Source organism: Vanacampus margaritifer, chromosome 1, assembly GCF_051991255.1.
Source record: "Vanacampus margaritifer isolate UIUO_Vmar chromosome 1, RoL_Vmar_1.0, whole genome shotgun sequence".
In the NCBI taxonomy this organism is placed as follows: Eukaryota; Metazoa; Chordata; class Actinopteri; order Syngnathiformes; family Syngnathidae; genus Vanacampus; species Vanacampus margaritifer.
In genome coordinates this window covers 56,752,820-56,778,373 of record NC_135432.1, presented here as the reverse complement: position 1 = coordinate 56,778,373, position 25,554 = coordinate 56,752,820, and the positions used below count along the sequence as shown (strand labels likewise).

Here is a 25,554-nt window from a genome sequence, read left to right as displayed (position 1 = left end):
AGCTTGCTGGTGAGCATGAGAACTAACCTGAATCTCCGCCGGGCACTGTCCTCTGCACACACGGCACGTAGAGAGCGAGCACACAGGCGACGGTAGCGCCACTCAATAACCAGCTCGCCTTCTGTTCCGTAGCCATTGTTTACATGGACATACGCAGTTTTCCCTCGGAGGATAACGTGAGACAGCTAGCGAGCCATGCTGTACTTCCACGCAGGAAGAAAACAGCGCGACTCCATTTCAGTTTAATGCGCTCAAAGCAAAATGCAGATACAACATTACCGAAGACTTGAATCTCTTCTTTTCCTGGTACGTATCCGCGCCAGTGAGCAAATCTCGCGAGACTATCGCGAGCCTTTTTTAAAAATCTTTATTTCAAAGGCAACGCAGTACAAAATCAATAAAACAAGTTCAAAATAGTATTATAAATAATAAAATATGTTTTTAAATCATTTTCTGATTTGTAATTGTGAATGTTTAAACACTCCTGATATGTTGTGCATCAGATTGAGCCTTGTACTGTACTTTATTAAAAATGACACCAAAAGAAAATGTTTTACAATATTTTTAAAAAATATTGTTGGTTTGAGTACATGAAGTATTAAATATATTGACACGCCTGTGACACAAAAAGGCTAAAATGATGCAGAAATGTCACATTTTTGATGATTAAATGGGCAACAGTGACCCATAGAAATTTTTGGTGTAGGCTACCAAATAATCTAGCATTAAAAAGGCGTCAACGTGTTTGAAAGTATTTTAAACAAAGATAGAAGAGTGGTAGTGACCTGGTCATCTGTCACAATATTTACTTGTGTCACGTGAGGTTTGGACCCACACACAGACATGGGAGTTGGGAAATAAAAAGTCTTGTATGTACAAAAATACACAGTAACAACTGAGAGCATGGCTGGATTCAAATGACCTTGAACAAAAACACCTGACGGATGTAACCTTGACTGAGAAACCTTGATTGAGAACGCAGGGCTGAACGCATGGAAGAAGGGCAAGGAACAATTCTGTTTGACAGAATAAAGGCTTATATGACATAAAACATTAGACAAATTAAGAGTGGCTATAGCAATTGCATAGCAACTGACAACATCATCATAAGAGACATAGCAGCTGCATAGCAACTACAAAATAAGAGCGACTATAGACAAAGAGAGAGTGACAAATGTATCATCAGCAACATAAGGGACCTACTGACTGGATAGAAACTTCAAATGTCACAGAGGACATAGCAACTGCATAACAACTAGCAACATCAGCAATGCTCATAACAACACTATTACAACTGCTCCAGGTGATGTATGTATGTTATATTGTGTTTTTATAAAGTATTGATGGTTTCTATAATTGCGATGTGTCAGTGGTGCACTGGTGTTGGTTCGGCATCCTTCAAGGTCTCCACACAGGTTGAAGGGTTACTGTCATAAAAATATGGCCCCACTGAACTGATAATAATCCCCGCCCACCATAAATGAGTCTGATCTGTCAGTAAATTGAGCCCTTGGTGAGGTGGAGTGGTGTCAGCACCTATAGCCAACTCTCCAATGGCTGCCTAATCCTAGCTTGCCGCTCGCTGCCACCCTCGCCGTCTAATCAGCCCCCAACACACACACACACACACACATCTGACACACACCCGAGTGCTCGGCCTTCCTCGCACTCAGCCATCTCTTCAGTGTGATGTCACAGCTAATCCATGCGTGGTTATCCGCTGGGCTGCAGTGCTGGCTGGCAGAGGGATGTAGGGAGGAATTTGGGAGCGACGGGGATGAGGGGGGTGTAATCAGGCACGTCATAAAGTCTACTCTCCAAGCACACTTCTAGTACACCACGCATAAATCGACATTCAAGTGCAAAACGTGCAAAAATGCTCAGATGTGTGTTAATTTGTACACATTATTTAAGCTCTGAATGGAAGCTAAAACTATAAAAGCATGATATAGTCACATTATTAGAGTGTCTGGTGGATTAGACCTACTCTCCTCCTAATGTGGCCTTTTTTATTGGCAGCCTGTCCAAAAAGAGGAATTACCTAAAGTGCCTCCCTCCATATGGCACAAAGTTATTAACACACATTAGTTAACTTTAATAGCAATGGAATTCATTATAGTATCAGATTAAATGTGATTATATATGAGCCCGTGTACATATATTCATTCCATATAGAGTGGAGGTTTAACACAATCCATCTGAGCTGTCAACTTTGAAGCAGATGTGCTAGCGTGAAAGGGAAACATAAAAATGTTTCAATTTGGACACTTTGGCTCAGCTGTGATTAGAATATTGTGTAGTCAGGTTTTGAAAGACGTTGTTGTTAGGTTTGAGCCATCCGAGGGTTCTTTTTTTTTTTCCAGGAGAGCTCAGTATTGTTCATTCGATTTGACATCATCATTGCTCTCCTTTTTTTTAAAAAAAAAAAAACAAATAAATTAAAAAAAATTTAATAAATGTTTTTTTTTTAAATATATATACATATATATATACATATACACACATATATATATATATATATATATATATATATATATATATATATATATATATATATATTTTTTGTATGTGGGTGAGTACGTGAATGTGTGTGTGCGTGCGTGCGTGCGAGCGTGTGTGTATTCATCAGTTCACCTAAAGCCCATTAAAAAAAATCCCATACTAATAATATAATATAATAATAAATTGCCAAATGCAGAAACATCAATGTAAGTTATCACAATGTAGTGGCTCGCGAGGGTTCTAATAAATTAATAATGATTACTATAACAAGTGAGATTTATAGCCTACTATTCTTGGAAAATTCAGAATGGTGACTCACAAGGAAAATTGGTAGTAAATGTAAAAATGTTTTGAGACAGTATAGAATACTGAAATTGGGCTAGGCTTCATTATTGTCGGGAAACGCCATCAAATATCGTTGTGGCGGTATCTTCTGTCGAAATGTCGCGATTTTCAAGAAATTCTAAATGGTGGGCAGTCAAAATTGGCGGGAAAATTCTGTTCATTTTAGTATGGATAACAGTCCCTAAATTTTCACTTTGGTCCAAAAAAATACCCAGAAACTAAATGTGCAAATAGTAGCAGTGCTATCATTCCATTTAAATTTCATAATACAAGTATTTGCAAATTTCAAAATGGCAGCACACGGTCAAAAATGGTGAGAAATTTCTAAAAAATCTTTTTTTTCATCTATTCAATTAAGATAACAAAATGGTCTTGTTAGAAAGTGAAAACTTTTGCTAAAACGGGACGAGCTACTGTACACTCACAAAACACACACACGCAAACATACACAAAAAATACCCAGAAACTAAATGTGCAAATAGTAGCAGCGCTATTATTCCATTTAAATTTCATAATACAAGTATTTGCAAATTTCAAAATGGCAGCACACGGTCAAAAATGGTGAGAAATTTCTAAAAAATCTTTTTTTTCATCTATTCAATTAAGATAACAAAATGGTCTTGTTAGAAAGTGAAAACTTTTGCTAAAACGGGACGAGCTACTGTACACTCACAAAACACACACACACAAACATACACAAAAAATACCCAGAAACTAAATGTGCAAATAGTAGCAGCGCTATCATTCCATTTAAATTTCATAATACAAGTATTTGCAAATTTCAAAATGGCAGCACACGGTCAAAAATGGCGAGAAATTTCTAAAAAATCTTTTTTTTCATCTATTCAATTAAAATAACAAATGGTCTTGTTAGAAAGTGAAAACTTTTGCTAAAACGGGACGAGCTACTGTACACTCACAAAACACACACACGCAAACATACACAAAAAATACCCAGAAACTAAATGTGCAAATAGTAGCAGTGCTATCATTCCATTTAAATTTCATAATACAAGTATTTGCAAATTTCAAAATGGCAGCACACGGTCAAAAATGGTGAGAAATTTCTAAAAAATCTTTTTTTTCATCTATTCAATTAAAATAACAAATGGTCTTGTTAGAAAGTGAAAACTTTTGCTAAAACGGGACGAGCTATTGTACACTCACAAAACATACACACGCAAACATACACAAGCAAGTAGCTTACAGGGCGAAGGAAAAAGGATGAGTGAAATTCAATCTATCAGATTTAGCATTCTCCTCAGTTACCTCATATCTGTTTTAATCTTACCATAAGCATCCTTGAAATGAGGTGTAATCCACTTAAACCCTTTTTTTGAATGTGCTTCACAGCCACGTTGCACCCATTCATAACCCCACAAACATTCAAGACACACGATTCCAGACAGGGAATTTGATATTATTTACATGATGAAGCGGACACTTGGGGACATACAGTATTGTGGAGAATTGATTTATTATGGCATGTAAACAAATAAAGCTGAATTCTTTGTTGTTAGCATTAGCTAACAGAATTAGCTTCTGATAGTCGGCTCTTGATTGCTTATGAAGTTGCCCACAGGTTGGTGAGGTGTATTTGAGGTTGGCGATACAACCACCCTCAGATGACAAATATTGTTAGATGGTGCCAAAGTCCCGACCCAAAGGAAAGTAGTAATTGGTGTCAATGAAGTATTGTTGTGTTGGTACAGCACAACTGCTGGGCAATTCATTTTTTTTTTATTCTATCTTTTTAGAGCTTTGTTTTTGTTTTGTTTTATTGAATATTTTCCCCTCTTTTTTAAATATTTTTTTCTGTTTAAAAAATATATATATTTTCCTCTGTTTTTCTGAATATTTTTTTTTTAATTTTTCCACAATACAGTATACACATTAATTCCTTTATTGAGAGCCAGTAAGTAAACCGTGTAGTATGATATATCTTATTGCATATGGAGGTATGCAAGAAAAAGTGTCCGCTTCCGCTATTAGCAAGTCTGCAACAAGTCACTTGGAGTTCAGAGATAAAAAAAATAAAAATAATACTCCGAAAAACAGAACACCGGTTCAGTTTTTTTGAACATTTTTTTCCTCCTGTTTTCCTGAGTAATTTTTCCTCCTGTTTTTCTGAATAATTTTTTTCAGCCTGTTTTTCGGAATTTTTTTTGACAGAAAAGAAAAAATAAAACTAAAAATATTCAGAAAAACAAACAACTTGGTTGTTGTTTTTTCAAGTGAATGCAACACGCTTCCGTATTTAACAAAACTTAACGTGAATCTTTTCTTTTTTTTTTTTGCTGCATGCTCTATGAAGTGTCTTGAATGCGTCCGTGTGTCTTCTGTGAGATTAGTTCTCCTCTGTGATCTGCTTCTCATTACAAGAAGCGGGGGACTCAAACACATCTAATAACAGTGCGGACTGTTGTTCCTTTGTAACATGCAGCTACCTAAATGATCCCGAGTCAGATAGATGACGAGGATAAAGCGAGCCGTAATCGGCATCTCGCACAATGAAACATAATGGTCCAAAGAGGGACAACATAAGAGCGCTCGTGCTCTCATGGCCCTGAGCAGCACACCTACTAGAGAGCAATTAAAATGAGAGGATTCAATTTTGTCAAGCAACAGGAAGCTCAGATAAATCGTCTATCTCGTTTCCCAGCAGAGGACACTCCCTCACGCCGGACATGGTGTTTGATATATTACTTGGAAGAACCAGCTGGCTATTGACAGGGTGTATAAAACAACCCCCTTTCCTAATTATTATTATCACAATCATTTCAGTGGGGGACAAACCGGAGGGTGAAAAACATTCACCAGGTGGGAGCAATACATTTACTTTTGAACTGATAAAGATTTCATTAGCACCGACTCCATAATTAAAGTAACTTTTTGGGGATGAGTGGCCACATGAGTAGTTGTACAATAATAAAAAAATATTTCAAACAATTTTATCTACTAACAATTGTTGTCATTACAGCCACCAAGCATAAATCCACAAGGAAGAGAGGTAGGCCTATTGTTTTGATTGCTCTTGGTTAGCAGCAGAGATAGATTCTCATACGTCTTTTCATGTAACGCCAAAATGATGAACTGGAAAGTAATCTGTTACCATATGGAAACACAAAGTGTCACCTGATATTGTTTTTTTTTCACTTTCGTTTGAGTCATGATGGAAGAAACCCATGGCCCAGCACAGCTAGCATAAAATTAGCATCAAATATCGACTGTAAAGGCCACTTAGTGAGCCAAATCATGAAGGCTTTTCAGTGTTGCTCTCTGTGGATCTCTCTTAAAAAATATATTTTTTTAAACCTTTTTTTTTTAAGATAATATATTCTATAAATGAATTTACAATGAAATAAAAATGAGTAATTAAATATTCAAAAAACTGTCAGAGTCCAAATGTTTACGTTGTCAGGAAAAGGGAGAAGGAAGGTAGATGGAAAAGTAAAAAAAAAAAAAAAAAAAAACTACCCCAAAAAAGTGACCATAAAAAGTCAAAAATGAAGAAGAAAAGCAGAAAATTACAATAAAATTTCCATGAAATTTGAATTACATGATGAACCTTTTTGATGGAAATGCTGTGTCATAAAATGTTAAACTTTACATTGCAATTTGTTGAAATGCAGTATAGTGTAATTGCCATTTATTTTCTTAATTTAAATTTGCCATCCATACTCTTATAGCACTTGTCCTCTCCTCTTTACCGTAGTCACGGGTAAGGTTATTAAAGATGAAATGCCAGTGGAACGGATTAATGGCATTTCCATTCATTTCAACTAGGAATGATTATTTGAGATACCGGTGTGCTCGCAGAACAAATGAACCACCTATTTCAAGGCACCACTGTATGTACAACTGAACTGCAATATGCAGTTATTCGTTTACGTACCGCTAGAGGGAGCCCGCACCACACTTTGACAATCACTGACAGACTCACCAATCACAACCATGGCACCTACGTCGTAGTGCAACCCGCTATCGCGCGCCACTTGTCACGTGAAGCTTCATTTTAGCATTTTGATGTTGAAAAATGTTACTGCCTTATCTCTATGGGCTAATCATGAAAATTCTTGTAATTGAGCAATGAATAGCCATTTTTGACCTTCCTTCATTCACTGGCCATTCATCATAGACCTCGAAAATGTCAATAGTCATGACTATTCTCCATTAAAAAGGCAGTTACAAAATAAAAGGGCTAACAAATCAATTTGATGGGTCAAATGCATTTTATGATTGCATCATAACTTTTATCAAAACACCCAGTTCCTCTTTATGCCTAAAAAAAAAATATTGTTCCTTTTATAAAGACGAAACCACAGTGAATAAATACATTAACGCTAACAACATAATTTATTTTAACTCTCTGGTTCACTTCCCCCTGTAATACTTTGATGCTGAAGGATGAGTTCAAAAGATTGACGGCCAAGAAACCTGAGCACCTCTTTTTTTTTTTAGTTACTGTAATAGAAGTGCTGCAAATTAAGAGCGGTATAAAGTAAAGCCGTCTAAGAGGGGTTAATTGGGATCATGAAGGTGATGCTGCTCTTTGCTATCATCCAAAGAAGCGTCACCGAAGCGCGTGAACCTTGCTTCTATCATCAAGGAAGAAATGTTGCATCAATCCAGTTTATTTGCATAACAGTGGCCCGCTTAAGGCGGGGGAGCCACCGACAGAGAGATGGAAATTAGCATGCTGTCACCTTCTGTCATTCAAAAGAAAAGAAAAAAAAAGACAAACGTGAGGACGTATGAACTCCTCTTACGGCAGGAGCGTTAATTAGGAAGCCAGGAATCCCACTGGCATTGCGTACATTTAAATGCCTCTTCATGTAGCCTATCCTTATTATGGGGGATATGTCACGTGACTAGTGGGGAAATGTCATCAATGTGTCAAAATCCATCAATACGCACTTCCGGAAGGACGCATTTCTCTTAAGTTACTTTTATGTGATTGTAACAGGCAGAACAATTCAAATACTCTTCCACTAGGTGGACATTTTAACCAGTATATCGACTGTTTGTGCCATGAAAATTGTTCTAATGTAAAATATGTGATTTGGCTATACTGTATAAAGGTTTGGAAACATTGCATTACGCATAAACATGGTGGGGAGGGGGGCAACAAAATTCTGCTTAGGGCACCATAAAGGCTTGTGCAGACATGCTAAAAACGTGCACCTTGTGTCTGTCCAAAAATCATTTACTACAAATAACTATGCATTCATGTCAGTGATCGCCCAGATGGAGGGTGCTAGAATCTGACTCAGGCCTAAAAAGTAAATTTTAAATTTGGTAAAATATATATAATACAGCAAGCGAGATACATTATGAACCTTAAACAAGCAGCTATATCCCATGGTAATTTAGCCTACTCAGCTCCGTTTGTAATAAAAAATAAACACCCAAAAGGTATTTTCCAGCCGCGTTTTTAGTAACAGCGTGCACCTTGCAGTGATGGCCTTGTCCTCCATTGTTGAGGAAACAGTGCCCCCCTGTGGCTCAAACTGGAGACGCCAAGGAATGCGGCTCATCCAATCATTCTCTACGGTGAATTTTGAGATGAGCTTGATAGGAGATAAAAAGAGCTGATACAACATGGAATGTGCCCAAAACAGACTTCAAGAAAATGCTGCCTCTTATCTCCCCCAAAATTCATTTTGGCAATGTAGATCCTAAAGAAATACACAAGAGGAAAAATGATGAAACATGTATGCAAGCATGCGTAACAATGTTGCTATGTAGTACAAATATTCCCCGTCCATAAAATTCTTAAAAAATTCCCGTCAAGTGTGAAATTTGAGATGTCAGGATGAAAATGAAATGGGGGGAAAGAAAAAAAAAAGACATTGCTGCAGATTACTTTTAAAAAATATTTAATTTTTCTTTGCATTGGGAGAAGTACTGTATCAGTGCGTCCTATGGCTTGTGTACACACTTCCTGTAGAGACAAAATCATGAACAAGCCCTTGAGGACCCACCCATGTTTACCAAGAAGGAATGTTTGAGGCAGCTGTTGGAGAACACGCAACCTGCAGTGAGGAATGTTTCTTACTGCCCGGTACGTGGCACAAGTAGTTCTCGACCCCGCAATGCCTTTCATGTCAAACGTTAACAACATGGCGCCACCTCTGAGCTGAGCTGCTTCAACTTTTAAAAAGGAAGTTTTTGTAGGGAGAGGAGAACATTTCGGGTGAATTCAAGGTGGCTTTCCCCCTCAGTCATCCATAGTTCTGGAAGACGACTTGAATGCAGCTACTGGAAGCAAAACTCAGTTTGAATGCTCGGTATTGTTTGCGAAGGAGGCGGAACCAACACTGTTGCCAATATTCTCCACATATGGACACAGTCTGTTAAGCTAACATCACAAAAAGAATACACAGATTTGTCCCCCATTTTTTAGTTTCACTTCATCCGCTAGTTTGTTTTTGAGTCATCCGCGCGCACAAAAGAACAAATTTGGCATCATGTGAGATAATATCATTATTCCCATGGAGCTGGTGCATGCGACTGGAATCCAAAGCTGTCAACATTGCGCCGCAGCAGCGGTCCGGGTTTAGGGATTGTTTACAGAACCACTTTTGCTTCTTGCGTGTGGAGAGAAAATAGCTCCTCCTTATATTTGGTATAATCTCTGCACGTTGCTGAGGCGATGCCCAGGTTTCTTGGCGCTCCAGTCGCTGGCTTCAAGCCAGTGCAGGATGAAGCCAACAACAGTGCAGACGGCGTACAGTACACGTGTGGGACTGAGACACACTTATCAGTGATGCATATGCTTGCTATACAGTCTCAGGTCTTATCTTGCGAGTCTATCGAGAGGCTGTAATCCGGTACAATCATTGTCAAGCCCTGCAAGGTTCTCGTCGAGCATTTGGCTGGTGGGCTGAGAGATCATAAGGGAGGCTTTCGGGGTGAAACGATGCGGGGCTCTTCTTTCAAATAAAGCCCGAGGGCACCCACGGCGTCCAGCACGCGCGCATACAATCAAAAACATTCTCACGCGCATTATTTATGAAGGAAAATATATTAACATTTGCATTAGAAAACAGTGCGAGGGCCTCAGTGTAGTAAAATAGTTCTTCTGTGGGATACAAATGCGGAGATGGATCGATGTGGGCTGTCATTTCCTTACACCGGTATGCAAAGCTACCTCACTTGCCTTCAACTAAATATTCTTCTGTGAAAAATATTCCCACTGCTTCGTGGGATTAGAGGCACTGAATTCTGACTGCGTTTATATGAGGCATATGGGAGCCACCTCCGCAGGGTTACGAGATGCCGTTAGGCTGGGTTAAGGGTAGTGTTGTCACGATACCGGTATCAGGAGAGGCCCCGATACTGCATTAAAATAGTGGCATCGGCAAGTACTAACAAGTAACATGCCGATAGCATTATTTCAGACGCTTGTGCACGACATTCACTGATGTGTGACGTGTTCACTGCATGCCGAGCCAAGATATCCTATTGGCCCTTGTATGCTCTGAACCAATGGCAGGGCAGCCTTTTCATGTTGGGGGAAAAAAAATAACTAGGAATCGGTATCGGGGGCCAAAAAAAACGGCATCGGAACAACACTAATTAAGGGCCAAATGAGGTGCACTGGACCCCTCGGGTACATCAAGCCAACAGTCCAGCTGTCTGGCTCTTAAAAACCTCTCTGATCCACCAGGAGCTACACTCAACCTGCTTCAGGCTTACCTACACATGCTCATTGTTATCAAGTTTAAAAGGAGTAAAAATTATGAAATTCTTTCTACCTAAAGCATAAAATCCACCAGCTATTGTAAATCATGTGGAGCCCACCAGTGCTGGGGCGTATCTTCTTTAAAGCAGTTGCTTGGCAGGATAGCTGAAAGAGTATTTGGTTCCGGAAAGGAGGGCCCGGCCCGGCCAGGCATCCAGACAGCCTTAACAATCCAAACTATCCCCACCTGAGCTTCCCACAGAGGGTCTAACATGAGGGAAAGGAAACAGAAAATAATCTCAACAGTTTCACAGCATGTTGTCACTCTTGTCTAAGAGTAGAATCGCGCCTCAGCTCAGTCCACGGGGCCCTGGAAAATGAGCTTGGAGCAGCCCTGAGCGAGGCTGAGCTGGGTGGCACAAAAGGGGCACGCGGCATGGAAGGCGTGGGTGCCGTGAGGCAGAGGGATTTCCGACCAGTACTTGACAGACTTCTCCGAGCACACGTGTCCGCACGGCACAAAGGCGTGAGTGGGTGCACCCGTGTCCACATAGAAGGCGGGCTCGCAGCCCAGCCAGAGCGGAACGTAGGGGCCGACCACCCGGCACATGGGACACTCCCGCTGGGTGTTGGGCCCCTGCTCCGAGCGATGGCCCCAGTTGTGGTAGCCGTGCACGTGGCCGCACGCCAGGTACACCCAAGGCTGCTTGTCCTCCAGGCAGGAGAGGGCGCGGCTGCGTTGCATGCTGGGGAAGGCCAGGGTGTTGAGACCCACGGGGCACTGGGGCCGTGCCGCGTTGATCTCCTGCCGGAGGGCCTCCAGGTGCTTTTGGGTGGGGGTGTGAAAGAGACCCTCCGCTGTGCGCCACAGCAAAGTTGCACCGCACAAGTCCACCAGCGAGCCGTCCAGGAGGACGTTACTTTCATTCTCCACCTGAAGACGAAAAAGCTATTAGCAACTATATCCTCATTTTACTGCACTTCCTCACACAGGTGCTCATCAGTTTTGCTTGTTCTTAGGACTGTTCATGACCCCCCCCCCCCCCACTCGTGTGTGTGTGTGTGTGTATTCCCCAAAAGTGCAATTTAACTGATCATTAAATGAAAATCATTTATTTTAGTTTCCTTAATTTAAACATTTAATTCTTCAGCATTATTTTTTTTGCCTCAAACATAAAAATAAAAATGTTATTTTGAAAGAAGTACAGTAACAGCTCGAAAAAACACTAATCAGAATATAGAATAAACCTAGAAAAAATTGGAGCTCCTTTGAATCCACTTTAAACAGGCAGTTAACTATTAAATATCAGGAACAAAGCACTAAGAATAATAATATCGTCGCTATCATGTGAAAAACACTTGTGTCCATTTTTTTCTTTTTAAACATTTTTACATTTATGGGATGAAACTGAAGGCAGACATCCCAAAAACATAAAAACAAACAAAGTGTTTTTCACAGGATAGCGACAATATATTAAAGCGCTAAAATCACCTTTTAAAAAAAAACAAAAAGGACAAATAAAAACAGCAATTTTATTTTATTTCATTCATTCATTTTCTGAATCATCTTGAAAACAAAATATAGAATATTTGGCACACAACATACATACATGTAACATGTTGAGTTTAAATAAATAAATGTTAACATTCTTCTTCTGTTTTAATCGTTCTTAGTAAGTTAGTGTCCCATCACTGGTGAGCTATTTTCAGAACAGACCATGTGCTCCTCATGTTGTGTTTGGGCAACATTGGTATTTATTATTATTATTTTTTTAACAGCAGAGCAAAATGGCCCTTTTTCTTTTTTGGAGGAGGAGGCTCCTACTCCATGTCTCTTCCTGTTCTCAGCTAACCAAGAAGGAGAGGAAAAAAAAGTGAATTGGGAGGCAATTAACTTGAAAGAGGTGGCTTTTTTTAGCAGCCCCGCAAGCATGAGACTTGAGCTGACTGGTTGTTGTGATTTTGGCATCACATTATTGATCTTGGAAATAGATTATTAATTTTTTTTCCACATACCCCTTGTAATGTGCCAAATACTGTATTAGAGCACAGCCATTTTTTTTTCAAAAACATATGGTATATTGGTGATCTTGTGCGACATCCCCTACGTTGATTAAATGCCAATTGCCAACTACGTGCGTGTGTTTAGCAAGCACTGACCAGTTTGCCTGGAGTCTGTGCGGACCGCGTCTCTCTCAGGGTGTATACATCCCCACACACAGAAATCTCCCGCCATACGCCGGGCTTGGATTCCTCCGTAAATCCGCCCTTGGGATGCATCACCAGCACACCATTGGTTGTCAGACCATCCATGTGACCATCAGGGTTCTTCCACTTTGCAGCTTTTTCCTGGGAGAAACAGAAGCCCAAATCAAGATGTTAACTGACGTATTTGGCCATGTATGCACAAAGAACGTGTAAACTGGTAAGCATACACTACAAGAAAAGATGCAGTGCTATTAAAAAAAGATAAACAGTAACTAGTAATCACCCCAAGGAAGATATTCTTGGACGAGTCAAACCCGGCTGCGTAGATACGAGCGGTGTAGGGAGGATTCCGCTCACATACGACTCGGCAGGCGAAACGTGAGATGGTGCTCTGTGTGATGGGAGTCTCTTCGCCCTCCTGGCCTCCTGCTATAGTGTCTGTCACCACAAAGTCAATGGGACTCTCAGTGGAACGGCCAATCTATTTGTGAGTGCGGGGGGGGAAACATTGTTCAGAAATGGAACAAATCACTAATCTAATACAATATCTTTATGTCATTTATTTTGCTGCTTTGTGGTGAGCAAAAAAAAGGCATAAATACATTTTGTTTGATAGTTTTCCTGCAATAGTACAATTGTATAGCAAGCATTTAGACTCTCCCTTGTGGCAGAAGCTGATGGGATTTTTTTTATGACATTTTGCCAAAACTGACTATCTAGGGTGAATGAACTGTTTTAAAAATACTTTTTTTCCAATTTGAAAAACAATGTGTCGAAATTCATACAGTTACTGTTATTCCCTTTGCCCTCCCATTCACTTTAAACTCAAGATGCATGATCAATTAAATTGCTTTTTTACATATATACAAAGCAAAAACATAAATAAATAAAAAAGCAGAGAAACATACAACACATGTTTTCCACAAAAAAAGGGGGTTAGGTTAATGGGTTAGAGGGAAAAAAAAAAGAAAATCCAAAATCTGAAAAAAATATTGAGAAAAAAAATCTGATTAAGCAAATCTGCAGGTGCTGGACTGAATATGCGGGGTCAAATGTAGTTTTAAGTTGTAACATCACCATTCACCACTAGATGGCAGACATGTCCTAGTCTTATATTGTCCTATACAACACGCGTAGGTCTAATGTTTTGTGGATCTGAAATAATATAGTACAGAAGTCAGAACAAATATAGTACCTCAATAATATTACAATTTTCAGGCAGTTTATACATGCATTGAAAAATGTATTCTGAAAAATTAAATATATTAATCAAGAGCACATATTTTGCATGCATGCACATATTTTGTATGTATTCAAAATGGTATTTTTGTCAAATATCTGGTTAGTAAGTGTGTGGTCCTATGTGGCCCCCGTTCGCACTGTTGAAAACTTCTGGCCCCCTACAGTATGTAAGTTGCCCACCCCAAACATTCCAGACAAGAGTATTCTACCTGAAACATGTCGGTGTCCTTATCATAGCTGTACTCCACCACCACTGTCTGGTTGCGGGACAACGTGTATGAGATGCTGTGCTGACCTTTGGAGTTGACAGCCTAAAACGGAAAATAAACATAAATGGTCAAAATAAGAACCATTTAATAATGGTAACGCAAACACATGCTAAAACCAGAGAGGTGTTTTCATTGTAAAGTACGGGTTAAGCCAGGCATGCGCGTGTGTGCCAGAAGTTTCCAAAGAACAACTTCTTAAACAAAAGCTTTTTGCAACCATTGCATTGTCTCAGAGGTATAGTTACAGATTTAAGAGAACAATAGCACCAATAATATATTGTGTCTCAACATCCAGTTTGTGTAGAAGTATATCGAGGAGAAATGTGTGCAAGGGAACCCTCCCATGGCAGTGACCATAAACGGCCCACTGGCCTCAGTTAGCTCCAACTCGCTGAACCGCCGGACTGGCTCAATGCAAACGTTAGATCCGCTTTGCTCCCACAGACGCTTTACCACATGCCTCTTTAATCTGCAAATTCCACTCCCCCAAAACAAACCCACCCTTACCCACCTCCTCCCTTTGTCACGTGCGAAAGAAAAGGAGGGAGAAAGTGGGTCAACGGTGTTGCTGCTTTCGGGTTAGGGCCAACTGTCATCACATGTGGGTTTCCTTCACAAACAAACGGTGCTCCACCTGTTCAACAGCAAGAATGCAAGCAAAAAGGAAAAACGCTACCCCCTAAACACTAAACCTCCATTTATCAGCGCAGTTATGTTCCAGATCCACCTGCGACAGGTGAAAAGACGCAATTGAGACCATGTAAAATAAACATATTTTGTAAATGGTCTTACCCTTACCCCTCTCGAATTACTTGAACACATTTAAGCATATTGAAACACCTCTCAACAGTGTGACTGTCACTGTGGGGCGAATGACAAAAAAAAGGCTGACCTTTCAGCGTCAAGGAAGGCTTCCCTCAAATTAAGTTTAGCACGCTCCTCTTTTTCTTCAAGCTATTTTTGACCCGTGTGTGCACAGCTGGGAGCCGAGGGTCAGTCAACTGTGACAACTTCCTCCTCTGTTCGCCCTCCTGATCCTGAACTTGGTAGTTAACAGCATGTGTGGCAGGGAGGCAAAAGAGGGAGGAGTAGACAATGCATGTAACAGACAGTTCCCGCAACCAGCAAGTTGGAATCATCATTATGCAAGATCAACACTCGTGACGCTTGAAGCTTACTGGGTATGTAAAAAGATCAACTCCACATTTTCAAAAAGGTACCAGTAGTAGCAGAGGAAACGTGTGATGATAATCATTGAACCAGAAATTTAACTAACGATATGAAGAGGTGTGTTGATTCAAAACCAGCAATATAATTGATTAAACATTGCAAAACTTTGCTATTAGGGGTGTGAATTGCCTAGTATGGTACGGGTGGCTGGGTGGGGGTCGGGGGGTTTGGTGGCCAAACAGAATCTGCTTCTCCCTCTGGTCGCTGAATCGGTGGAGGCTGGTGTTTATGGATCTCACTCTGCTTCATCTATCCTTCCTTCAGTCTTTCCTTCGGTCTTTTGAAGTATCTCTAATTTGTTGGAATTTAGATGTTTCTGGGGTTGGTGAAAGATTCTGGTTTGTAACTCTGTGGGTAGTAGCTGGTGTCTGGTCGATGCTGGATTTCACTTTGCTTCATCTTTCTTTTCTTGGATCCTTCCTCTGGTCTCCTGACAACTTCACGACTCTAGCGGGATTCTGAAGTATTTGGTTAAGGTGAAGGGTATGTGACTTAACAGGTTTCAGGTAAATGAATGAGCACAATCTCACACGCACACACAAAATAAAAAAAATAATTAAAAAAAGAAAGCGCAATGATGATGAAATGTTGAATTGGTAAGATTACCGAATGAACATACTGAGATCTCTAAAAAATAAATGAGCCAAACAGACGTTAATGAAAGTGATGCAGCCCTTCAACTCAGTTGAGAAACCAACGTTGAAAGAAATGAGTCAGACTTGATATTCAATACAAATTTCACCCCCCAAAAAAAGTTTTCCAAAACAGCCATTCCAGCCTTGTGCAAGATTGAAAGAAATCATTCAAGAGATAAGAAATCTCAAGTTACTCTGCCACTACATATATGTGGTTGTACAGTATGTTGTTACAAGTACAATTTGACAATTGTACAACAGATTATGAGTCTGTTTTATTCATATACATCTTCTATTTAAGATATTTTGTTTGTTGTTATATATTCTATTGTGCTGTAGTATCACTATGTCAGTGGCATTAAAAAAACAACACTATAATTTATTGTGATAGTTTGTAAGAAAATATATCATCCTAAAAAATGTGTTATCAGGACAGGCCCGCATGCATCTAAATTTGATAGACCGCTACAGTTTCACAGAAGACTTGCAGTAAAACATCGACAGGCATCAAGAGTCGAATTCCACATGGTGAGAGTAACATGAGCCCAGGGTCCTTCGGCCAGAGAGCTGAACTACCAGCAAACGTGTGGAGGATTGGCCCTCGGGGGGTGCAAATGAAAGCAACTCCTCTGGCGTTTTAAGCAGTATTGCTCGGAGACCAAAGGGAGGAATGCAGGAAGGAAGGCCGACGTGTTCTACTGGACCAGGCGGTTTGTGGAAGCCTCTTAGGTGCAAAAGCAAAAGGTAAACTGCAAGGCCTTACAAAGAAGTGTTGTTCTAAACATCAATGAGATATGTAAACAATACGGGTTGCTGCACATTCATCGCTGAAGTCATTGAGAAAACAAGGTGCCTGCACTTCGGACTACTGAAGCAGACATGGTTGTCTAAATCAAAACACAGGCAGGTGATTGCGCTTTTCTACTTGTCAAATGTGTACCTTGCTGTCTTGGGGTGTGTTGAGGATGTGCACGGCACTCGGCTTAACACCGTTGGCTTTGGTCCTCTTGTATAGCGCAAATCTGCTTTTCCGTCTACCGCGATCCCCATTGGGCAGTGAGCCATTGTACCTGTCATAGAGAGGGGGTGGGGTAAAGGGAAGGACAGTAAATATATGCCCACACAAATTGAAATAAAAAAAAAGTTTTGGGGAGCAGCATCAGGATGTGTCAGGTGGGAATTACAGGCATAATTCTTATAATCATAACAAGCAAACCGAGAGAATTAGAAACATTCATGTGTTTCAAAAGGAGCTTTGGAAATCTAGCACAACCTATTAGCACACTAAGCATTACCTTGGATGCTGTCGCTTATTACATAATGCGCACTGTGATTTGTGTTGGTGTGCGCAGTGCAAAGTGCAGCTGTTTTTCCTTTTTTTGTCCCGCCCGCATACCAGCAGCTTTTGGGATGCGTCAGGTTTGTTGTTTGAGGCATTTGCAGTCATTCTCGTGACCTTGTCTGTCCCCTTCCTGTAGGACTGAACCCCTCCTGTGCCCACTACCAGACATCCACCATTTACCAGCTGATTCCTACTTTTTAACTCTCATCCAACACACAGACCTCCTGTCAGATAATCACACATAACTACAGGGAACTGGACATACATTACAAGCCACATATCTCAACAACCTCAAATAGGTAATGAATTCAGATCATAATTAATAATGGTCCACATGGATGGTCAGTCACTGAAACACAAAGTCCAAGTCAGGCCACAGCACAAAGCGGGCCTGTTGGACAAGGCACCCACTGAGACAAAGTGTGGCACTGGGTGGTACAATAGATGACTCTCCAAACAACTGAATTATTTAATGCATTTCGCCTGTTAGCATTTCCAGGCTCGAGATACAGTAAGTGGTCTCACATCACAGTTTGTGAGTCAAAAAAAAAAGGTTGGTTTTTTTGCACCTCATCAAAATACATTGAAATAAAAAAATCTGTCATTCCCAGTTTCACTAAGTTTTTCTGATTATTGAACTGCTGAGACAGTCCCCCCAAAAAGCTTCACTGAGTTGGATGCATGGGTGTAATGTGGCACAACCACAATGTGCTCTTGTCACCGACACGCTGGTAATGAGAGGTCAAGGCAAGCACTTTGCTACTTGCGCTGCACCAGCTTGTTCGCAACAAGCTTTGGCTGGCTAACTATTGCGCCTGAAACACATTGCAGCGTCACTCCTAAAACAGTAATTACCATCTCCATGGAGGTGAACAAGCTATACTTCAAGTTCTGACAAGCATCGTTCTCACAAAAGGGTGAGGAAGAAAGACGGAGAAGCCCGTGTTAACTGCTAAGCTAACCTAAGATGGACTTGTAATCGTTTCACACTGGAAGTAAAGTAAGTGTTTGGATGATCAAGTACCGGCACACTTCACAGATGTCAGGCTGGGACCGTGTTAAAGTGGAGCATATCCAACTTTGAAGCAAACTTGCAAGCAATTTAATCAGTGTCTGGGGAACATTTTTTAATCTAGAGAGCTAACAAAACAGGAAACAAGAAATAAATTATGTTACGGCGTTGAAGACCTTTTCTATCAGACCTGCATGCGGCATGTGCAAGCCTTCCATCGGATAAAAGCCACACACGGATTCAAGTTTCAGGCCATTTGTACGTCCTGTCGATGAACCAAAATGAGCATAATGGCATACCGACATAATTTTAATTTCAACGGAGGGATCAATAAATGTGCAAATTCAACTAATACTTTTAGATAGAGACGGAATCTGAAGAGACCGTTGGTCACCCGTCGAGTGTGTGCAACCCTGTTATTGCATAGGCCTATAGGTCTAAAACACTACAAATCACATCATTATAAATATAACAATATAAAAGTACAATTATTCAATACTTCCATGAAATCATTTTTAGATTCCTGTTGAGTGAGTCGGACTTTGCTCGCCGATGGAGGGCTTGCACATGCCACATAGAGATGTGAAAGAAAAGCTCTACAAATAAAAAAATGTAATTAAATAAAAAAATCCACTGGCGGAAATGTGCGTTTGACAGTGAGGAAAAAAAACACTTTTTTTCCCCCCGCTGGCGGATTCTGACGGTGTTAACAAAAACATTTTTTTTAATTAATGGCGGGAATGGGCTTCCATACAAGTCAATTTGGGCCAATTCATAAATAAAAAAGTAACATAAGTGGCATAAAATCCTTAATCCTTTACCAGTTATTACAAATTAGGACTAATTATATTCGAGTCACAAATCTCCATTCAATGACATGCGCTCTATTTTGGTGTATGGTTAGAATTTTGTTGACATACCTACATCGTCCAACTTGTTATGATCTCAGGTTATAGACAGTGTGATACTGGTTTGGCTGCTGTATGCATGTCTGATATTGCTCACTGTGGTCCAAGGAATGTTCAGGGAGTTTGTGTGAATGCTCGGACACATGGAAAATTACAGAGAAGTTAGACGGAATTTAAATAATGCAAATTCAGTATAATGTATTTTTCAAATGAGTAATTAACTTTACTAGCAACAAAAAAAAAATCAACTGCAATGAAAAAGATAATTGACTATGCAATCAATGTGATTTGTCTCTCGCTTTCCAAGGTTAGCTAAGTGTTAATTTGAGGTCAAGGGTTAGTTCAGGATCACAAGATTGTAATTTTAGTAGTCACCTGTTATCCTTTTCTATTCAGATAGCATAATACTTAGTACTTGGTACTACTCTTTCAGTGTAATTTTACAGTTAATATAAGTGAAATATTTCACCATTTTAATACTGACAACGTCACCACCACCTTTCTCACGTTAATCTGTGTTTTAATGTAAAGTTTTCTTTTTTTAGCCTCTGCCAGGCAGACAAAGGATTTACCTTCCAATACTTAGCAGTGGGGATTAGAGAAGATATTGCTATATTGCCCATCACCCATGCTGTTACACAAGGCAGGCACATGAAACTGCTATGGGTACGTTTACACAACAACAACTTGGTAAAAGCACAATTGCTGGAAGAAAAGTTCAACGCAAGGATTAGAATGTCGTCAAAATGATCAGTGTTTGCACCGACCATTAAAAACTGCGGGGGGCACACTTAAAAATCCTCCTCAATATAAGCTTTCTAAATGAATACCTTTCATTGTAGTACACGATGAGAGACATGAAGAATAGAGATATTGCATAGAATATTTTTTACTTGATTCTGCTTCAAGGAAATCGTCAACATCAACCGACTCAAGCTGCATGACCTCAAGAATCCGATACAGTATGATCTTGTACAAGAGATGCAGTATTAAGTCCGAATATGCTCCCAACATTGTTGACACCTCAACAAGTGTTAGCGTGTGCCAGAGATGTCCCCAAGTTGATTTGTACATTTCCTTGACTGAGTAGCTCTTAAGGGAGAAACGAACTAAGTTCAATCAATAGGCCCAGTCTCTATGCCACAATGGACAGAGGAAGCTGAGTAGAAGCAAAAGCTAGGCCCTGATCAATCCATCCTTTCATTTCCAGGATGCCCACGCAGCCCCCCCTACCCCCCTTCGCACGCCCTCGCCGACCAGCACCGGTTGAGTCCGTGCAGTCAAGCGATGAGGCCGAGCAATCCTAGTCATGGCACTCATGGCGACAAACTGCCAAGGGAATCGCTGTTCTTTGTTCCATGTTGTCAGCTCACTTGTCTGCCCCTACTTTTCTTATCAATGAGACGGAAGGAAGGTGTCACATGAGGTGATTATACACCCATCAAATGTGTCTGTGTCTCAGTACAGATGAAACAGGATCAACTTCAAACATGCCACATGTTCCTCCAGGGGCAGTACTTTTTGTCTCGCACAAGAAGCAGTCTGACGGAGGAGGGGGGGGGGGGGGCGTAGGAGGAGGGCGAGGGACAAAACCACTCTGTCACAAATTCATATCAGTCTTTTCAAAAACAGATATACAAGCCCAAAGCACAAAGAATATAACACATTATTGGTCAAACCATTCAGTTTTGGTACAACATTTTCTAGCCCTGAGCACCTTACAAAAATAACTTGCTTATTTAATTTAACCACTGGACAAATAGGCAGGTTATCTTCTTCTTATATATATATATTTTTTTTTTTAAAAAAAGGGCATAAATTGTACTAACTGTTTTGTATCAGAAGCCCACGCCATGTCAGATTTGAGTCCTAACAGATCAAAACAGCTCTAACTCTTTTTTGTGGCATACCATAGGTTTTTCCCTCCCCAACGGGTTGGCCTTATTTGCGAAGGACAAAATAAGCCACGGTCAAAAACCGAGACCTGAGCTCTTAGTCGACAGTCTTGAATAGGTTGGGCACAGGATAGTGAGGCAATGTTCGATGTTAAGGTGGCTTTAGGGAGGCATAATAGTCAATTAAATCATGCTGAGTATTCTTTTGACAATGTGTAATTGTGTTTTGATGCAACTGGGGGATAATGGAGTGCACTGTTGATTCAGCCTCAACTAGTTTGCCGTTTAAAGATATATCAGTCATGTGAAATTGAGCTGCATCAATGCAGTCCCCTTCTATTTCTAATGTTTGATCTTTTGAAATGTTACACCTCAAATGACTGCCGCTTGGCCTCCCACTCTACTCTATGCCACTCATCAGGACTTGGAAGAGGACCAAGTGTGAACTATAAGCAAACCATGAAGATTTCCAACGCTCCATGGTGTTATTCAGTGCTGTTGACATTTAACACAAGCCGTTTATTACAGTATTAAAAGTTTTTTAACAGACTTAGTTACTTACTATTTGACCTCATATAATTTTGATTGTACAATTACAATGTTGCATAAAATGTTTAAGACGTGGAACAAAAGAACAAGTAACAATATCACAGATAGTGAAGTTCAAACAATGGGGTAGATACCACGGACTTCCGACTTCCGTAAGTCACACACCAACGCTGTTTCCAGTTACCGTTGCGACATATAGGTCGCGTTCCAATACTCGCACTTCCATTGCGCGTTCCCGTTGATGGGTGCGAGTGTGTACGGTACCTTACACACTCGCACCCATCAACGAGAACGTGCAATGGAGGGGCACAGGCTTTTTACATTGCAACAGTAACCGGAATCAGCGTTGGTGTGTGACTTATGGAAGTCAGGAGTCCTGCCTCCTCCGTGGCATATACCCCATACTATGTGACGCAGGAAAAAACTGAGCATTATTTATGTTTGTTAAAAACAAAAGTTCTATACAGCTCATGAGTCATGTATCTGATTTCAAAGGTGTGTACACTAGTGATGCACCGAATATTCGGCCAGCGGAAATTTTCGGCATCAGGTCGAAATAAAATTAAAGCCGAAAGAACATGGCCAAAATAGGATGTTGTGGTGACACGAGCAAAAAAAAAACAAAAAACTGTGAATGTGCAGATTTTATGTGTGCCGCACCTTGTCCCGCCGCACGCATCTGTGCCCGCCTGTGCGAACTCTGGGCACATTTCAATTTATATTGTGCTTTGTTAAAATGCCAGTGCTGAATAAATATGTTATAATAATATAATTTTAATTAATTATAATAAATGCAATGATAGTAAAAATTGGCATTTTTCATTTTCAGTTTCGGCCAAAAAAATTCATTTCGGTGCATCCCTAGTGTGCACCAAACGTTTTGGCCACAGAGTACAGGGAATCTTCAAGTCACAGCAGAGTTCCGTTGGCGATGTAACCTGAATTTTGACTTAAGTCGGATTTCCCTGTTTAAGTCGATATATACATCAAAATACTTTGTACAGTAATTTTAAAAAACATATTTGCGACCCAGAAGAGCCGGAACCAATATTTCGTGTTTCCGCAAGGACATTCATTGCTGACGAACGGCATAGCTAATTCAAACTTAAACACAGAAATGTGACACGCCCGATGGCGAGCCGACTTGCTGATGGAATGAATTGAAATGCCATTAATCCTTTTGCAGCGCCCCCACGAGTGTTTTAAAGCAAAATGTATTTTACGAAACAAATTTTTATTTACAAAAGTGCGCGCTGTAATATCGTGATATATGGCCAAATTGTTGTTGTTTTTTTAAACACCCCTAGAAAAGCGGCCAAGAAAATGGATGGATGGATGGATAGTAATTGTTATTATTGTAGTATTTGTGCGATGGACATGTGCCTTTATGGGGTGTGGCCTAGTGGGTGACATCAGGAGTTGGAGTCACTCCTTGCGACTGTTATTATGTATTTGTGTAATAAGACTCTTGATCCATCCAATAAATGGCAGAAAGTGCACCAGGAACTGTAGCTCTCCTTGCCCACATGCAAGGGGCATGTTTAGGTTAAGACTTAAACATTTAATAAAAAAAACTGATATTGTTTGTTGCTATCTATATTATGTGTTGATTGTGTTTGTAAAAAAAAAATACATGGGAAGAGGACCTTGGAAAAAAAACAATCACATATTAAATCATTCAGCCCTAGTTTAAAAACTCAGACAGTGAGTAGAGATTGCACACATACCAGTACATCTCTACTCGTAAAAAATAAAATAACTATCACTCCGATGCTAGACATTGATGTCAGTTTACCAGCCTCACAAACTTTCCATGCAGGACAAGCAGGAGCTATGTCAACCCTGTGGAGATTGTTTGAGGTAAACACCAGTGACGACAACATGTGGAAGTTATGCTCTGCAAAATGGATGAACAACTCACTTCAGTTGTCCCATTACTACTCTCGGGAATCAATCCTGTATTTATTTTGTTACTTTACTCGGAGTGAACACACAGGGGTAACATGGCATCCGTATATTTATTTGTACAAACAATTTACGCTCTTTCATAGGCCTGGTTCTTCTTCATCTCATATCTATGTACTCATTTTAGATAGGCCCGGACAGAGGTATCACGTAACTGAAATATATTTTGTGTGCGTGAATGTGTGTGTATGTGCTGAGGAGCAGAGTTAAAAATGGGGAAGCACTGTGGTCATTGGGGGAGGGGGGCATCTGCACTTCCGAATTCCTGAAACCCCATGAATCCAACTTCTGAGGTGGGAAGCGTGGCACTCAATCCACAGGGGTAACCAAAGTTTTGCGGGTCGAATAAATCGTGTCTTTATCTTCCCACATGCATGTAGTCAGACTTTTATTCCGCTTCAAAACACCAGAGAACCATAAAACATCACAAAACGTCAACTCGAAAGAAGACAACCTTAATGTACACACCTGAAATGTGCACGTGTCCCGTCGGAATGGAAACGTGACTCTACGATGCTTTGGCGTCTTAAAAGCAAAATACTGTCACGAGAAAGTAGTGTTTTCTTTACGAAAAATTGCGTTTTAGGAAAAGTCGTTGAGCTAAGTTAGTTAGCTACGGAATGAACGCTCTTGTGAAACTTCCTCTGCGTAAAGAGGTCGCTTTGGCGTTCACGTAGTAAAATTGTAACACAAGAGTTGTTCTATTTTGTTTTTGTTTTAGTGAAACAAAACTTACCCCAAAACGACCAACTCGCCGTATTTAACTGGGTCTTTGGAGGGGGCGCAGTGTTCCTCTTGGCTGGACGAAAACATGAGGCTTGTAGCTTCGCTGTGTGGCGTTCACTGTACACTAAATGAACAACAGTGCAAATATAGCCAGGGTCTACCTTCGAAAAGCTCGAACACGCACTTAGTTCATCTCATATATCCAAAGGCGGGTGTTCTAAAGCCAGCGAACGTCCGCTTTTTATCAAATAAACGCGGCCTCTAACTTCTTTTCGGTGACATGGCAAAGCGTAACTTTAGTTGGCCGTTGAACGCGCTCTGAAGCGGATACAAAAACAGCTAGGAGATGGAGCGGAATGTACCATTCGCTTGTTCTTCACTTTGCACGGGGGAGTTCAAGATCTTACCGACTCCTTTTAAAGAGATTGTTTGGACCAAAGTCGGTCGAAAATTGCTTTTGGTGTTTTGAAATGTAATTGATATTATGAAATGAACACGAATCAAGCAATACATAAGCGACATTGCCAATATAAATTACCCAAATATCCTTCCTACACACCCCTGACATGGACGGCGGCTCGCAGTTTATGTTATGTAAACAAAGAGTACAATCTGGGGATTCTTGAACGGATATAATATCCAAATTTTATTCACATATGCGCAGTTAATCGCTTCCCACGAAATATAGGCATGTCGTCCCTTAAATATTCTGTATGCTTTTTTTTAATCGAAAAAACATGTTATACTTTACCCTTGTGTTTTTATATGCTCATGGTAATTACTTCCATATTTAGCAACCTCTTATTCAAATTTTTTGTAGTATCTATGATTGTATTGTATAGTTGCAAGGGCGTTTCAAAGCCTACTAGTTGCAGGGACATTGTTGTGAATCAAATAAATAAACAAACCATGCCATGTTATTGAATACCACATCCAGTACCACCACCCCGTGACCTCCAGTCTTGAACCTTTTAATATCCCTCATGACTAGTTTTGTCATGTCGCCTGGCTGATGAATGTGCCACTTAAACTTTTGTCT

General features: G+C 40.3%; 2 protein-coding genes across 3 annotated transcripts in view; both read right to left on the bottom strand.

Moving 5' to 3' along the window:
- Positions 1-322, bottom strand: part of tmem260 (transmembrane protein 260) — a 28,267-nt gene extending 27,945 nt beyond the window's left edge. For both annotated transcript variants that reach the window (XM_077556057.1, XM_077556066.1), the window contains exon 1: positions 28-322. In XM_077556057.1, the coding sequence (XP_077412183.1) occupies positions 28-136 (109 nt within the window). In that variant the 5' untranslated portion in view covers positions 137-322. The remainder of the gene's footprint in view (positions 1-27) is intronic.
- Positions 323-8,709: 8,387 nt separating this feature from the next.
- peli2 (pellino E3 ubiquitin protein ligase family member 2) lies at positions 8,710-24,838 on the bottom strand. The gene is made up of 6 exons (XM_077556047.1): positions 24,526-24,838; positions 17,059-17,188; positions 14,194-14,295; positions 13,026-13,223; positions 12,695-12,883; positions 8,710-11,468 (listed from the first exon to the last, which is right to left on the bottom strand). The coding sequence occupies exons 1-6, from the start codon at positions 24,600-24,602 to the stop codon at positions 10,890-10,892; spliced, it is 1,275 nt and encodes a 424-aa protein (XP_077412173.1). The 5' UTR covers positions 24,603-24,838; the 3' UTR covers positions 8,710-10,889.
- Positions 24,839-25,554: the final 716 nt, after the last annotated feature.

Excerpts from the sequence above, each read along its gene's own strand:
- peli2 (XM_077556047.1), bottom strand. The coding sequence starts at position 24,602 with ATGTTTTCGTCCAGCCAAGAGGAACACTGCGCCCCCTCCAAAGACCCA. Across the intron at positions 14,296-17,058 it reads ACACACCCCAAGACAGCAAG|GCTGTCAACTCCAAAGGTCA; the intron begins GTACACATTTGA and ends TTTCCGTTTTAG. Across the intron at positions 13,224-14,193 it reads AGGACACCGACATGTTTCAG|ATTGGCCGTTCCACTGAGAG; the intron begins GTAGAATACTCT and ends ACTCACAAATAG.